The sequence below is a fragment of the Plecotus auritus genome, assembly GCF_963455305.1.
Source record: "Plecotus auritus genome assembly, chromosome: 2".
NCBI classification, from domain to species: domain Eukaryota; kingdom Metazoa; phylum Chordata; class Mammalia; order Chiroptera; family Vespertilionidae; genus Plecotus; species Plecotus auritus.
In genome coordinates, this window is record NC_137771.1 from 11,659,170 (window position 1) to 11,672,296 (window position 13,127).

At 49.3% G+C, this 13,127-nt stretch overlaps 1 protein-coding gene across 2 annotated transcripts in view; it reads right to left on the minus strand.

Moving 5' to 3' along the window:
• Positions 1 to 12,286, minus strand: part of CAPZB (capping actin protein of muscle Z-line subunit beta) — a 134,663-nt gene extending 122,377 nt beyond the window's left edge. The window contains exon 1 of one of the 2 annotated variants that reach the window (XM_080654330.1): positions 12,179 to 12,286. In XM_080654330.1, coding sequence (XP_080510456.1) covers positions 12,179 to 12,181 — 3 coding nt within the window. In that variant the 5' untranslated portion in view covers positions 12,182 to 12,286. The remainder of the gene's footprint in view (positions 1 to 12,178) is intronic. The other variant, XM_080654329.1, reaches the window with a different exon arrangement.
• Positions 12,287 to 13,127: the final 841 nt, after the last annotated feature.

Below are 13,127 nucleotides of genomic sequence, written 5' to 3' on the forward strand. Positions count from 1 at the left end.
AGTTAGAAGTTACTACGTGGGAAATGAGGCTCCCTTTTAAATGAGAAGCTGCAAGTTCATTCTTGCATTTTAACATGCGCTCCAAATCATCAAAGCAAAACTAGGGACAGCCACTTAACAAATAATCTGCTTTGAGCTGCAAAAGTTTAAAAAATGCTACAGAACATTTGTTGAACCATCAACATAAAGCACTTTCCTCTGTACATAAAAACGACATCCATGGGCCAAATTCCAGAGTGTATTAAGGACTACATTTTGGAATCAGAAGGACCAAATTAAAGGTCTCCTCTGCCCCTACTAGTTGTGTGACCTTTTACAAGATACCTCTGAACCTCTTAGGCCTCCATTTCTACATCTGCAAATGGGGGCATGATCAGGGCTATGGTAAAGATTCATGGGATGGTGTCTCTAGTGTTCATCACACAGGGGCTGAAGCAGTGCAAGCATGATAAATCCTCTAAGCAATTGTGCCCAAGAACAACCACCCTAGAAGCCAGCAGGTCAGAGCCTCTCCTTAGAGCCGCAGTCGCCAACCGGTGGTCCATGAGGTCCTTAAGAGTGATCATTATACCTACATCTTATATTTATGGTAGTCCTTACTACAAGGATTTTTTTATATTCAATCCAATTTTCTTCCCAGTGGAATGGTACTCATTTGCATGACAAATGATGAAATTCCTACAGATAATAATGAGCATGTATGAAGCGCCCACATATGAGGCTTGAGTTACAGCACTTCGTTTACATTATTCTTATTTAATCCTGTCAACTACCTTGTGAAGGGAATATTATGTCCACTTTACTGATTAGGAAGTAGAGGCTCAGAGAGATGATGTACCTACGTTTACATTATTCTTATTTAATCCTGTCAACTACCTTGTGAAGGGAATGTTATGTCCACTTTACTGATTAGGAAGTAGAGGCTCAGAGAGATCATGTACCTACGTTTACATTATTCTTATTTAATCCTGTCAACTACCTTGTGAAGGGAATATTATGTCCACTTTACTGATTAGGAAGTAGAGGCTCAGAGAGATGATGTACCTACGTTTACATTATTCTTATTTAATCCTGTCAACTACCTTGTGAAGGGAATGTTATGTCCACTTTACTGATTAGGAAGTAGAGGCTCAGAGAGATCATGTACCTAGTTCAAGCTCACACAGTACCAAAGCAGCCACACAGTGGGATTCAGATCCAGTGGGATTCAGATCCAGCAGTCTCCTTCCACGGTCCTATACCAGGCCGCCTTCCAACAATTGGTTTTGTTTGTTTTTTTACCATTTCCTTTATCTTGCCTCCTTCAATACCCAAACATTCTACATGCCTTAAAATCAAACACACGCCCTTAAAATAAAACATTAAACCCCTGAGGCAGCAGAATCTTACAGGTCTTTGGTGGGTCACAAAGAGTACAATACCTCTGACAACTTGCCTGCCACCTTCCAAAAAAAGGAGAAAATTGATCAAAAAATAAGCACAGGACCTGGGGCACGGGGGTTGAGATGAGGGTCACTGATTAGCACCAGGTCCTGCTCCTCTCAAAGGCCCTGGGTACAAAATGTAACTGGCACTCCAGGGTTGGCCACTCACACCAGGAGAAAGAAAAAAAAAATTAAGCCATTTTCCAGAAGAGTGACTTTTATTATAACCTGGCAGTGCCATTTGAAAACAACTTGTTCACAGAGAGGCAGGTGTATGCTCTGCAAGGCCCATAACCAACAAGGCTTTCCACTGAGCTGTGGGAAAAGCAATGCCTCCAATTCAAAACAGAGCATCAACACGAGGTCCAAACTCTCTCCAACCATTTCCACACATGCAGTCTCTCTTGGCTCTCACACATGCTAAGAGTCCAGGTCAGTAATAATCACACAGTGTTATTACTGATGTAAATAATAATGGTTACTAAAAATAATAATAAATTTAAAAAAAATTTAAAGCCCAGTTGGCATGGCTCAGTGATTGAGCATCGACTTATAAACCAGGAGGTCACGGTTCAATTCCCAGTCAGGGCACAACGCCCAAGTTGCAGGCTCGATCTCCAGTGTGGAGTGTGCAGGAGGCAGCCAATGAATGATTCTCTCTCATCACTGATGTTTCTATCACTCTCTCTCTCTCTCCCCCTTCATCTCTGAAATCAATAAAAATATATTTTAAATAATAATAATAGTTACTGTTACCATGTGTCTGGATTTATATGTATTAACTCATTTAATCCTCATAAAATCCATCTGAAATAGACACTTTTATTCTCACCACTTCACTGTGAGACAAGGAAACTGAGGCAGAGAGTGAAGAAAGCTGCCCAAGTCTACGGGCTTGGACCTGAACCCAGGCAGTCTGGCTCCAGAACCTGCCCTTCACTGCCCCTGAACTCTAGAATCAAAACTGCCTCGGATCTTTCAAAAGCTCCCAGGATGGCTAGTTTGTGTGACTTTGGGCCAAGTGCCCAGTGTCTACCATGTACAGAGTCATCAATGAATGCCAGTGCAATTAAGATCCCTGTTCCCCCTCCCCCCAAGCCCTTGATCCCGCCACTGCCAGCACCTCCAGACAGTCTCAATGCCAGCAGTGGCTGAACGCATGAAGAATGTGCTGACCTCATCTGGGAGGCAGACCCGCTCAGCTCCCTCAGTGCTTGTCCTTCCTACCTGAAGTGACACTGACTGACGAGGAGCCCAAACTGACTTCATGAGAAGCCAAGGGCTCAAGTCCAAAGGGAGATCTGGACACTGCTAGAAAGTCTCACACCAGACTCAGCCCGCCCTAGTGTTTAGTCTGTTTTAGGCTGAACTACATGAACTGCTGATATTCAACCATTTCTGACATAGAAAACAGCCATTTCATGGGGTTCAACCTAATGGAGGAGGAGCCCTTACATTTATTAAGGGCTTATTAGACATACATCCATTCATTCAACAACCAACAGTGGTAGAGAAGGGGCTGTCACAATGACGAGGATGTGACAAAGAATAACTGCTGTCCAGAAAGCAAAGGTGCATCCTACAGATGGCAGCCTAAGGCTTATCTAACACTTGAAGATTTAACAGGTTTCTTTCTAAAAAGAGACCACAGTTCAGAAAGTTCCAGCTGCTTTCATTTAACAATTCAAACTAAAAAAATCCCACAAACTTTAACTTCTAACTTAAACCCAGACTTCCGCCGTGTGGTCAGACAGACCTATAGGTGAGCCTCTCTCAATCGCAGTTTCCTCATCCATAAAATAAGCGTCCTGGGGAGTCCATGTATACAACAGGCAAGACAGCGGAACTGAATGAGCTTTTGAGTGGGATAGACCTGGATCCACTAACTAACTGCCACTAACTAGCTGGGGGCCCTAGGCAAGTCACTGAACCTTTCTGAGCCACAGTTTCCTGAACTTCACAATGAGGAGACAGCTTCACAGGGGTGGAGCTGAGAGAGTTAGAGATAGTGACTGTGAGTATCCAGCAGAGACACTGGCAGAAGGAAGGTGCTATTGCTGTGACTAATAGAGCATCCAGGAGGGACTACTTAATAACGTGAGGGATGAAGACTGCTACCTCAGGCCACCTCCAATTTCTGGTCCATGTGAGTGTTCTACTTAATACAAGTCAGAGACCACCGGGGGTCCACACCCACTGTGGCTGAAAGAGATTTCAAGATGGGAGCCGTCTGGAGGAGAATACACAAGGAAGGACAGCACTTAGAAATTCTCAAAGCACCTAAGTGGCCAAGCCTGGCCACTGCTGTGTCAGGGTCTATGTTCCTCGATGATGGGTCTGCATCCAGCTCCAAGGACCCACACTGACTGGAAGTTGCCAGTAAGCTATACTCAGCACAGAAGCAAAGACTGTTTAAAAAAAAACAAAAAAACAAGCGAGATATGAGACAGGGAACATTCAAGAGTAGCTCCTTCAGTAACCACAGTGGCCTGAAATCAGACTTCACTCGGAGTGTATCGCAGATAAAAGCTCCTCCTTTCAGTTTCTCAGCACAAAATTGTATCCTGGAAGCCTGTCCAAGCGAAGCCAGATACATCCCATATGGGCCAAAGCCTCATAATGGAGAAGCCTTGAGTAGCAACATCAGAGGTGAGTAATCCACACTTGCTCCCGTCTACCAATCCTGACTACGAATGAGAAGGGAAAAGGGCATTGGGCATCTCCAGGAAATGCTCAATTCCAACAGGAGACTGCTCGCTATTCACATATCCCAGAAGAAAGGTAAGTGCAAAAGCCATCTTTTCATGAACTTAATAGTTTTAATTAAAGATATTTCACTTGGTAAATGTAATGAGTCCTCTGCCTAAATCTTTTTATGAAAACCTCTGAGGCAGTTAAGTCCAAATAATGTTAAATAATATAATGGTTTCAGATCAGATCCAAACTCAGAAGGTCATGCTGAGTTGAGTGCTAAAAGAGGAAGCTTCACAGAGTAGTAAAAGCAGTGGTTGGAGAAGTTCAGGGTCTGAGCCAGTGGTAACAACTGCTCATCTGCAGACAAGTCATCTGCAATAAGAACTTTTCAGCCAGAAAACACTGGGCTGGAAGCCCTTAAGATTGCCATCCTTGGGCAAGGACTCTACCTCTTTCGGGGTCTCAGCAGAACACGGGGCTATCACTTGCCTTCCAGGTTGGCTGGGAGGTTCAATGAAACACCACCTATCAGCCATCTGTATTGATAAAATAATCATATAACAACCAACACTCCTGCTGTAATTACAAAGTTCCAGGCAGAGTCTACACTTTCTGCACATAAACTCACCTAATCCTCACAATAACCCCTATAGGACAAGTGGATGGAACCACTTGGAAGAAATATGACTACTGGTCAGGGCATTTATCACTGGAAAGTTGTAGATGAAGGCTCCTCTCCACACATTTCCAGAGATATCGGGACAGGAGGGGCAGGGAAAGGGAAAGGCGAGCAGGCCCCCACGCCCTCTGAGGCAGTGTTGGAATTTCACCACCCTGGTTCTGCACTCATGCCCAAGTCAGTCACAATCTCAGATTTACCTGCTCCATCTGCCTCCTCCATTTAACATTAAGACTCACATTCTAACAGGTCTATCTACTGCTCCGAGAGCGTCCATGAATGGGTGACCTAACGGAAAAAACACCAGAGACAGAGATGCCTGGTGTCCAGAGCACAAGCGACTCACTACCCAGGAAGGACTCGTTTCCTTGCCTGTGGACTGAGGGTGACGTGAGAACCTGCTTCAAAGGGTTGCTTTGGGTATTAAAAAGTGGTCTGTCACTGTTATAGCCACCATGTAGCACCTCCACTCTGCAGCTCTGGTCTCTGTCCCCCTCAGCAGATTGGGCGGCTTCGACATCTGTTTGCCCAGAGTCTAATGCCGTGCAAATTTTTTTAAATATATTTTTATTGATTTCAGAGAGGATGCTAGAGGGAGAGAGAGAAACATCAATGATGAGAATCAGTGATCAGCTGCCTCTAGCACACCCCCCACCGGGGATCATGCCCGCAACCTGGGCATATGCCCTGACCAGGAATCAAACCATGACCTTCTGATTCATAGCTCAATGCTCATGCCGTGCAAAATGAGCAGAAATCTGATGCCACAACAGATAGAGAATGACTGGGCAGATGGATCACTGGGCTATCCAGACTGAAATCCCCAGTCAGTTGTTAACAGGATATCAGGCTTTGCAGACACCACTATCTTAGGATTTAAACCGACCAGAAATAGTTGCTGGTCAATGATAAACCATCTTATCAGAATGCCTTCATGGGCTCTCTGGGGACAGAAGTGTCACCCTCAGCCCCAGAGGTGGTAAATCACAACGTCTCATTCTGCCATCCTATCTTTCTCAACCATTCCTTCCTTACCATATCCAGTCGCACAGTGGCCAGGACCTTTGTAGCCACACAGCTGATGCTTGCAAATGCCTCTTTGACTTCCCGGATCCTTCCTGCAAACCCCAGCCAGATGACTCTTCCTAAAATACCGCCTCTCTGCCAGCCTCCTCAAATTTCTACCTGCCCTGTCAAAAATGTAACTGGCTCCACACTGTCTCAGATCAAATGCAAACTCCTTAGCCTAGCAACTCAGGCGCTCCACAACTCAGTCCCCAGACTGAGGTCCCTAAACTCGCTCTGTCTCCTCCATGGCTGGTCCCCAAACTCACAAGGCAGACCCAGACCCCTGACCTTGCTTTTGGTTCCAGACCTCTACCTAGAATGGCCTCTCCCTGACTGCACCCAACCCCATCCTCTCTGCCTGGGCAAGGTTTCCCCGGGCTTCCCGAGTGTGGGCTGGAGTAGTCTACAGCAGCGGCTGCCAACAGGTGGTCCGCAGACCACTGGTGGTCCATGAGGTCCGAAAGGTTGGCGACCTCTGGTCTACAGGGCTTCCTGGAGGAGGTGGAATGCAAGTCAAGCCTGCAGAGATGGCAGGCGTGGCCCTTGTTCCGTCTTTCCTATTACCACTTCCTTCCTGCTGCACTTAACTTTCTCGATGCATCTTGCCTCCCCTTTTGGATTAGAGGACAGAGATTATGGCTTCTATTTGTGTCCCTTACTCTATGGAAAGCAGAATAAGGCAAACAGTAATCACAGCTACCACTTACTGTGGTACCAGATTAAGCACATTACACATTTCATTTCTTTCGCCTGGCATCCCTATAAAATGTTACCCTCAAGAAACTGAGGCCCTGGCCGGGTAGCTCTGTTGGTTAGAGCATCTTCCCTTCCTGATACACCAAGATTGTGGGTTCATCCCCGGTCAAGGCACATACAAGAAACAACCAATGAATGCATAAATTAGTGGAACAACAAATCGATAGTTATCTCTCTCAAATAAAATTTAAAAATCAATAATAAAAAAATTTGAAAAAGAAGAAACTGAGGCCAAGGGAGATTAGGTCACATACTGAGTGGCAGAGACAGGACTCCAACCCTAATCTGCCAGGCCCACGTTCTGAGGAGCAGGCAACAAACAAAACACAGCCACCTCTCTGCTCACACCACTCATTCACTCAGTGCTCGTGAAGCGCTTACCAAGCACCAGGCGACCAGTGCAAGGTGTGGGGCAGTTAATGAGAACCAAACAGACAAGGTCCCTGCTCTCACAGAGCTCACATATGCTGTCCCCAGTCCGGACCCTCTTCTTCCAAGCCTGGGGGCTCCACCAGGCACAGGATCAGACCTGACACCTAGCACCAGGCTGGGGCAACAGGTGGTGTCCAGGGCACAAGGAGCCTTGACTTCTGTGGTGAAGTAGAGCCTCGGGCTCCATTAGGGATAGTTTTCCTTCAAGGCATGGCCCAAAGCCAAGCAAACTTGAAATAAGCCTTCAGTAGGCAGTAAGGAGTGGAGGAAAGGGAACTAGCTCCGGAGTCAGAAAACCCAGTTCCTCCACTTAGTAGCTATTAGAGGGACTAACCACATACCCCTTTGAACCGCATCTGTAAAATGGTGATGAGAATAATAGTTAATACTTACATAATTATGTGCCAGATGTTGTTTGAAGTACTTGACATGCATTATTATCTCATTTAATCCTCACAAAAGCCTTATTAGGAGGTACTGTTATTATCCCAAGGCAGTCAGTCTGGCTCCTAAGTCCTAACTTCTTAAATTATGCTGCCTCCCTCCTAAGGCTGAACCCTCCTGGCCAGGCTGTTGCAGGAGGATGCACTAGGCCCGTGGTCGGCAAACTGTGGCTCTCGAGCCACATGCAGCTCTTTGGCCCCTTCAGTGTGGCTCTTCCACAAAATACCATGGCCTGGGTGAGTCTATTTTGAAGAAGTGGCGTTAGAAGAAATTTAAGTTTAAAAAATGTGGCTCTCAAAAGAAATTTCAATCGTTGTACTGTTGATATTTGGATCTGTTGACTAATGAGTTTGCCAACCACTGCACTAGGCTAAAGCTCCTAGTGCAGTGCATGGCACATACCTGGTGTTATATAAACGTCATGTCTACCTCCTTACACCGAAACATTAACCGGTAAAGGCCAGGTTTGGAAATGGCATTGCTCTAGCTGGTCCTAATACAGGTGATCTTGCCATTGCATCCTTTGGGCTTCTGTACCCTCCTTTCCTTGGGATCTGCTGCAAGGAGAAATGGGACAAAATCCTGTACCCCTACAGCCCGGTGCTCACTGTTTCTGAGAAACAGAGTGAGCGTCCACACAGGTGTCAGGTGGAACCAGATCTGCATCCCAGGCCTGCCATTCACACTGGTCACTCAACTTCTCACTCAAGCTTCAGGTACCTTGTAAGTAAAACGAAGGAAAAGGTATAACCTAGTCACGTTTCTGGGTCACAATAGACCCTCCATCAATGGTAGCTACCCAGGTTAAAAGGGTAGGACTTCGTGGATGGGAGGGCTTCTGTTCTGCAGAGGAACAGACGAAGTACACTGCAATTCACTTCCACAGTGATGGCAGAGACGAGGGCAGGTACCGCTCCAAAAGATCTGGGAGTGAAGCCTGGCGCAAGCCCCAACTTTCTCTTAAGTCTCCTGCCATATCTCACACAGATGTGCTTATAATTACATTAACAAGGCTCTTCCTCCTTAGACTTTAGGCATATTAAATGTGCCCCTCCTCCACCCATAATAATGTAAGCTGTGAGGGCACAGACCCTTGCCTGTCTTGCTCATCACTGTGTCCTCAGCACATAAAGCAGGACAGAGAAGGCAGTTAACAAATATACGGTGAATTAATGTTATCCTGTAGCTTCAGGTAGCCCCCAACACACTTCTGCATTTGCCTAACTTGTATTTGCCTAACAGCAAACATTTCCCCAACTGGGAAACAGGAGTCTCAATGGTCGATGCACCTCCCCAGCCATTTCTCTGTGCTGTCAGTCATCTGTCCTCTTCCCTTCCCCACAGAACGTAAGAGAAATACAGGACTTCCAGGTTATAAACAAGAATATCTGCTTTCGGATGTATGATTTATCATCTCCTTAATCTCAAACTATCAATCGTTGGCTACTTTTTCAAGCATTCCACCAAACAGAGGCCAATTGGATTTAAATGAACAGGGCTGTATATATCCATGAGGGATGTATCTACCCACACCAGGAGACCAGCCAAGACACATTAGTGTTAACTATACTGTTTCACTTTGTAATAATATGACAGGAATCACCTATCAGCTTCTGTCAGGCAAAACCATCTGTTAGTCAGAGAGCCAACTCATAAGGGGGCCTCACCTGCCCCTTCCCTGGGACAGCCCCACCACCAGCACCAGAATCATAACTCCAAGTTAGAATAGCAATCCCTAAGTTAGAAGCTAGAGCTGTGTGAGGAAAAATGCTTTAAACTATAAGGCACTTACAAACAGTGGTGAGACTATTATTACCTGCTAAGGGAAGGCATATAAATTCCATTTGCCTATGCATTCTTAACTGATGCCAACAAAAATCATGGAATTTACTCCAAAGTCCAATGCATTTCAGATTCCCAAACTGCTAGTTTCCTCCATGGATAACCAAGATCTAGCTATTTGCTCTATCTTCAATAAAAACCACAGTGTTCTTAATTCATTTACCTATGCTGCAACCCATACCACCACTTCTGTCCTACCCCAACTGTCTACACAATTTATGTCATAGTATTCCGGTAGAGGATAAATTTGACAATAAGCATTCAGAAACTACTTATCAACCGAGGGCTGTACTAAGAACAAGTCATTGAGAGAATGAGTATGAACTCCAAGAGACTAAGTTCATGGACATAGACACACCCCAAAAAAAGAGCACTCCAAGCCACTTCCTTCAATGCCAGGGAAAGAGCCATGACAACACACACAAAAATCCCTACCCTCAAAGAGCTCCTGTTCTGGCCCCAGTTAACTATGCCTGCATCACCATACTACTATTTCACTATTAAACGAGGTCCCCTATGCAAAGGACCCAGCACACAATCCACAGTCAATAAATGTTCCTGTGCTTCCCTCAATAGCTGTTGGTAGAGGACGGTAAATGCTGCATCTCTGAGCACCCCATTATTATGTTTTCTAAACAGTATTCTTTATATCTTCCCACACCTAAGCAGCCTGGGATAACGGGAAGGATAAAGTTAGAGCCTGCCAGGTTTAGAGTACTTCCACTGACTGAGCAACACCTTGATTAAGTTATCCAACCCTCTGAGTCTCAGCAGAATTCTTTTTCTGTAAAATGGAAACAGCAATTCCTCAAAGGGCTCTATATGGATTAAATAAACTGATATATGTGAAGCTCATAGCCCCCCAAGATATGGGAGCCCTTTTCCTCCACCCCTCCCAGAGTCCTTGCAGACTGTCCAAGTAAGACCAAACATGGACCTCTTGAGAAGCCTCCTGGGTCATTTAAGGGCATTTTCCCATCACATTTGGAGAATCTGGCACCCAGAGCTAAGGCAAGATGCCCCTCCCAGCTTTGAGTAGCCCCACCTGGCAACCCCACCCATTCTCCCCTACTTTTGTCCTAAGAACAAATTTACAAAACCTCACTCCACTTTTAAAGTCCTCACCCAACTCTGTTAAGAAGTGTCTTTCTCCACACAGGCCAAGGGCTGGGCCACCACCCCCTGCAGCCAGTTCTCCGCCAATGAAGAGAAGTCCAACAGCACAGAAAATGGCATCAGCCACATTTTTAATTAATATACAGGCAGGCATCAAGAAAAAACTTGGGACAGTCTGAATTAGTCATCCTAGTTTAACAGCAACATCCCTTAATTAAACAAGGAACCAATATCCTCAAAACCCTTTGGAGCCCAAAGTCCACATGCAAATATCTGCCCAGCCTGGGTGGGAGGCGCAGGTGGACAGCCAGAGCTCTGTCAGTGCACTCTCCAAAAGCTCCTTGGCCATGTGAGGCAGAAGCCCTCTGGCCCTTCCAACTGAGGTGCTGGGCCCGCTCTGCACAAGGTTGCAAAGTGGACAGGAGAGCAGGTGCACATGTGCGAGCCTGTGTGAAACCTCGGGCCGCCCAGAGAGCACCTGCCTTCATTACCAAAACAAACACCACGAGTGGAGCTAGCTTCTCCCTCCGAGACTAGCTCACCTGATCCAAGACACCTCCATAATCAGCAGTTCCAACCCTTACGAGCTGACAGTTCAGGGGGAAAGGGAGGCTGCGCCTGCTGGGGTGCATCGTGTCCAGGCCATATGTTGCCCTCGGGGCCGGCCGGCTCCCCCAAGGGCTGCGGCCTCACAAGGGTGATTGTGCGTTCATCCCTGTCCCGTCGGCTCCCCCACCCTCATCCCTCCGCTCACTCAGGCCCGACCGCCGGCAGGACGCTCTGCAAGCACCGCACCCGCGCACCCGCGGAAGGGCCCGCGCTGCCTTCCGGGGACAGATGCCCGCCCTTCCTTCGCTCCCTCCCAGATGGCTTCCCCAGAAGGGGCAACCCTCAAACCTGAGTAAGCACAACCCTGGGACCACCCCACTCCCCACTCCCCACTCCGGGATGGAGAGCTCGCCTCGCTTCCCAGAGATGGCAAAGAAGGGGAAGGGAGGGGACCACCTGGGACGGGGGCAGGGCCCTGGAGGGAGGGTAAAGCCTGGGACAGAAGGGGGCTGGCGCGGGCTACTCTTAAGACTGGTGAGAAGTCCTGGGAAGGGGATCATGGGGGGTGGGGTGGGGTGACGTCCAAGCGGAGGCATGGGCGGAGGAGGAGGAGGTCCAGACTAATAACCAAAGAGAGAAGAGAAGATTCAGGCTGAAGCCATGGAGGAGAAGAAACAAGTATAGGCTGAGACCACTGGAGGAGTTGACGGGGTCCGGACTGAGGCCATAGAGGATGGCGACAGAGGCCTGGCCTGGGCCATGGGAGGGCGAGACGACGGCCTAGCCTAGACTATAGGGAAGAGGAATGGAGACCTAGCCCAGGCCATGGAGAGGAGAAGGGAATAGCACGCCTGGGTCACCGGAGGGGGTGCCTGGCCCAGGGTCCAGGAGGGTCCAGTGTGAGCTATGGAGGAGACTAGCCTGGACCCCGAGGTGGAGAGTGGGACGCCAAGGGCGGGGACTGGGAGGGGTGGCAGGGTCGCTGCCCACCCGAGCCGCCCGGGCTGGCGGCCCCTCCGGAGCCGGCAAGGATGGTGTCTACCTGAGGTCCGGGACCCCGCCCCTCCCCCACCCGGGAGAACCCACCCTTCATGGACCGGGTTCGGCGCGGGGAAGGGGACGTGAGCTCCGGCGGGGGCCCGGGGGCTGGGGGAGGCTGACATCGGGCTTTTACCATGGTGGCGGCGGCGGCGGCGGTCCCGGTCCCGGCGTCTGTGGCTCTCCCCCCAGCAGCAGGGCCCGGCGCTTCCACTTCCCCGGGTGCCCAGGAGTGAACATCCGGGTCAGCGCCCCCCTCCCCCCCGCGCCGGGCCGCCGCCACCTTCCTTCCCCGCCCCGGCCGGGCCCGGGCCCGCCCCCACGCAGCCGGTTCTCGGCCAATGAGCGCGCAGGGCCGCGGCGATCGCCAAGTATGGAGCGCGGCGCGGGGGGGCGGAGCGCCGATCAGGGAAGTGAGGGGCGGGGCCTGCAGGCGGGGCCGGGCGCGGCGGCCGGCGGGATGGGCGGGCCGAGCTCCGTGCCCCGCGTGGCGGCCGGGTCCGCGCTGGAGCTGACACCGGGAGAGGACTTACGCCCGCACCCAGATCCGACCATCCGCTCTGGGGCTGCAGAAGCGGGTGGCCTCGGAGGACCCGTGCCCGCGGACCTCCCCGAGCGCGGATGCGGAAGGCACTGGGGCTGGGAGGGGTCAGTCCCTCCCCACCCCACCCGGGACACGCGCTCACTCCCCCGGCGGACCCGGAACTGGTGTTATCTGCGGGCCCGGCCCAGCCCAGAGAGAATGTAGTGAGTGAACCTGAAATGGAAAACCAGTGCTGCTACGTGTGGGACCTGGAGCAAGTCGCTGCACCTGAGCCCAATCTATTAAAAAAAGAGCCTTGGGCCATGGCCAGTTTGTTTCAATGGTTAGAACGTTGGACCAAAGGGTCAGGGGTTCGATACTCGGTCAAGGGCATGTATCTCGGTTGCAGGTTCCCCAGCCCCAGCAGAGGCACGTGGGGGAGGCAACCAATCTGTGTCTCTCTCTGGTCCATGTTTCTCTCTCTCTGTCTCTGCCTCCTCCCTCCCTTCCACCCTCTAGAAATCAATGGAAAAAATATCCTCAGGTGAGAATTTAAAATCCA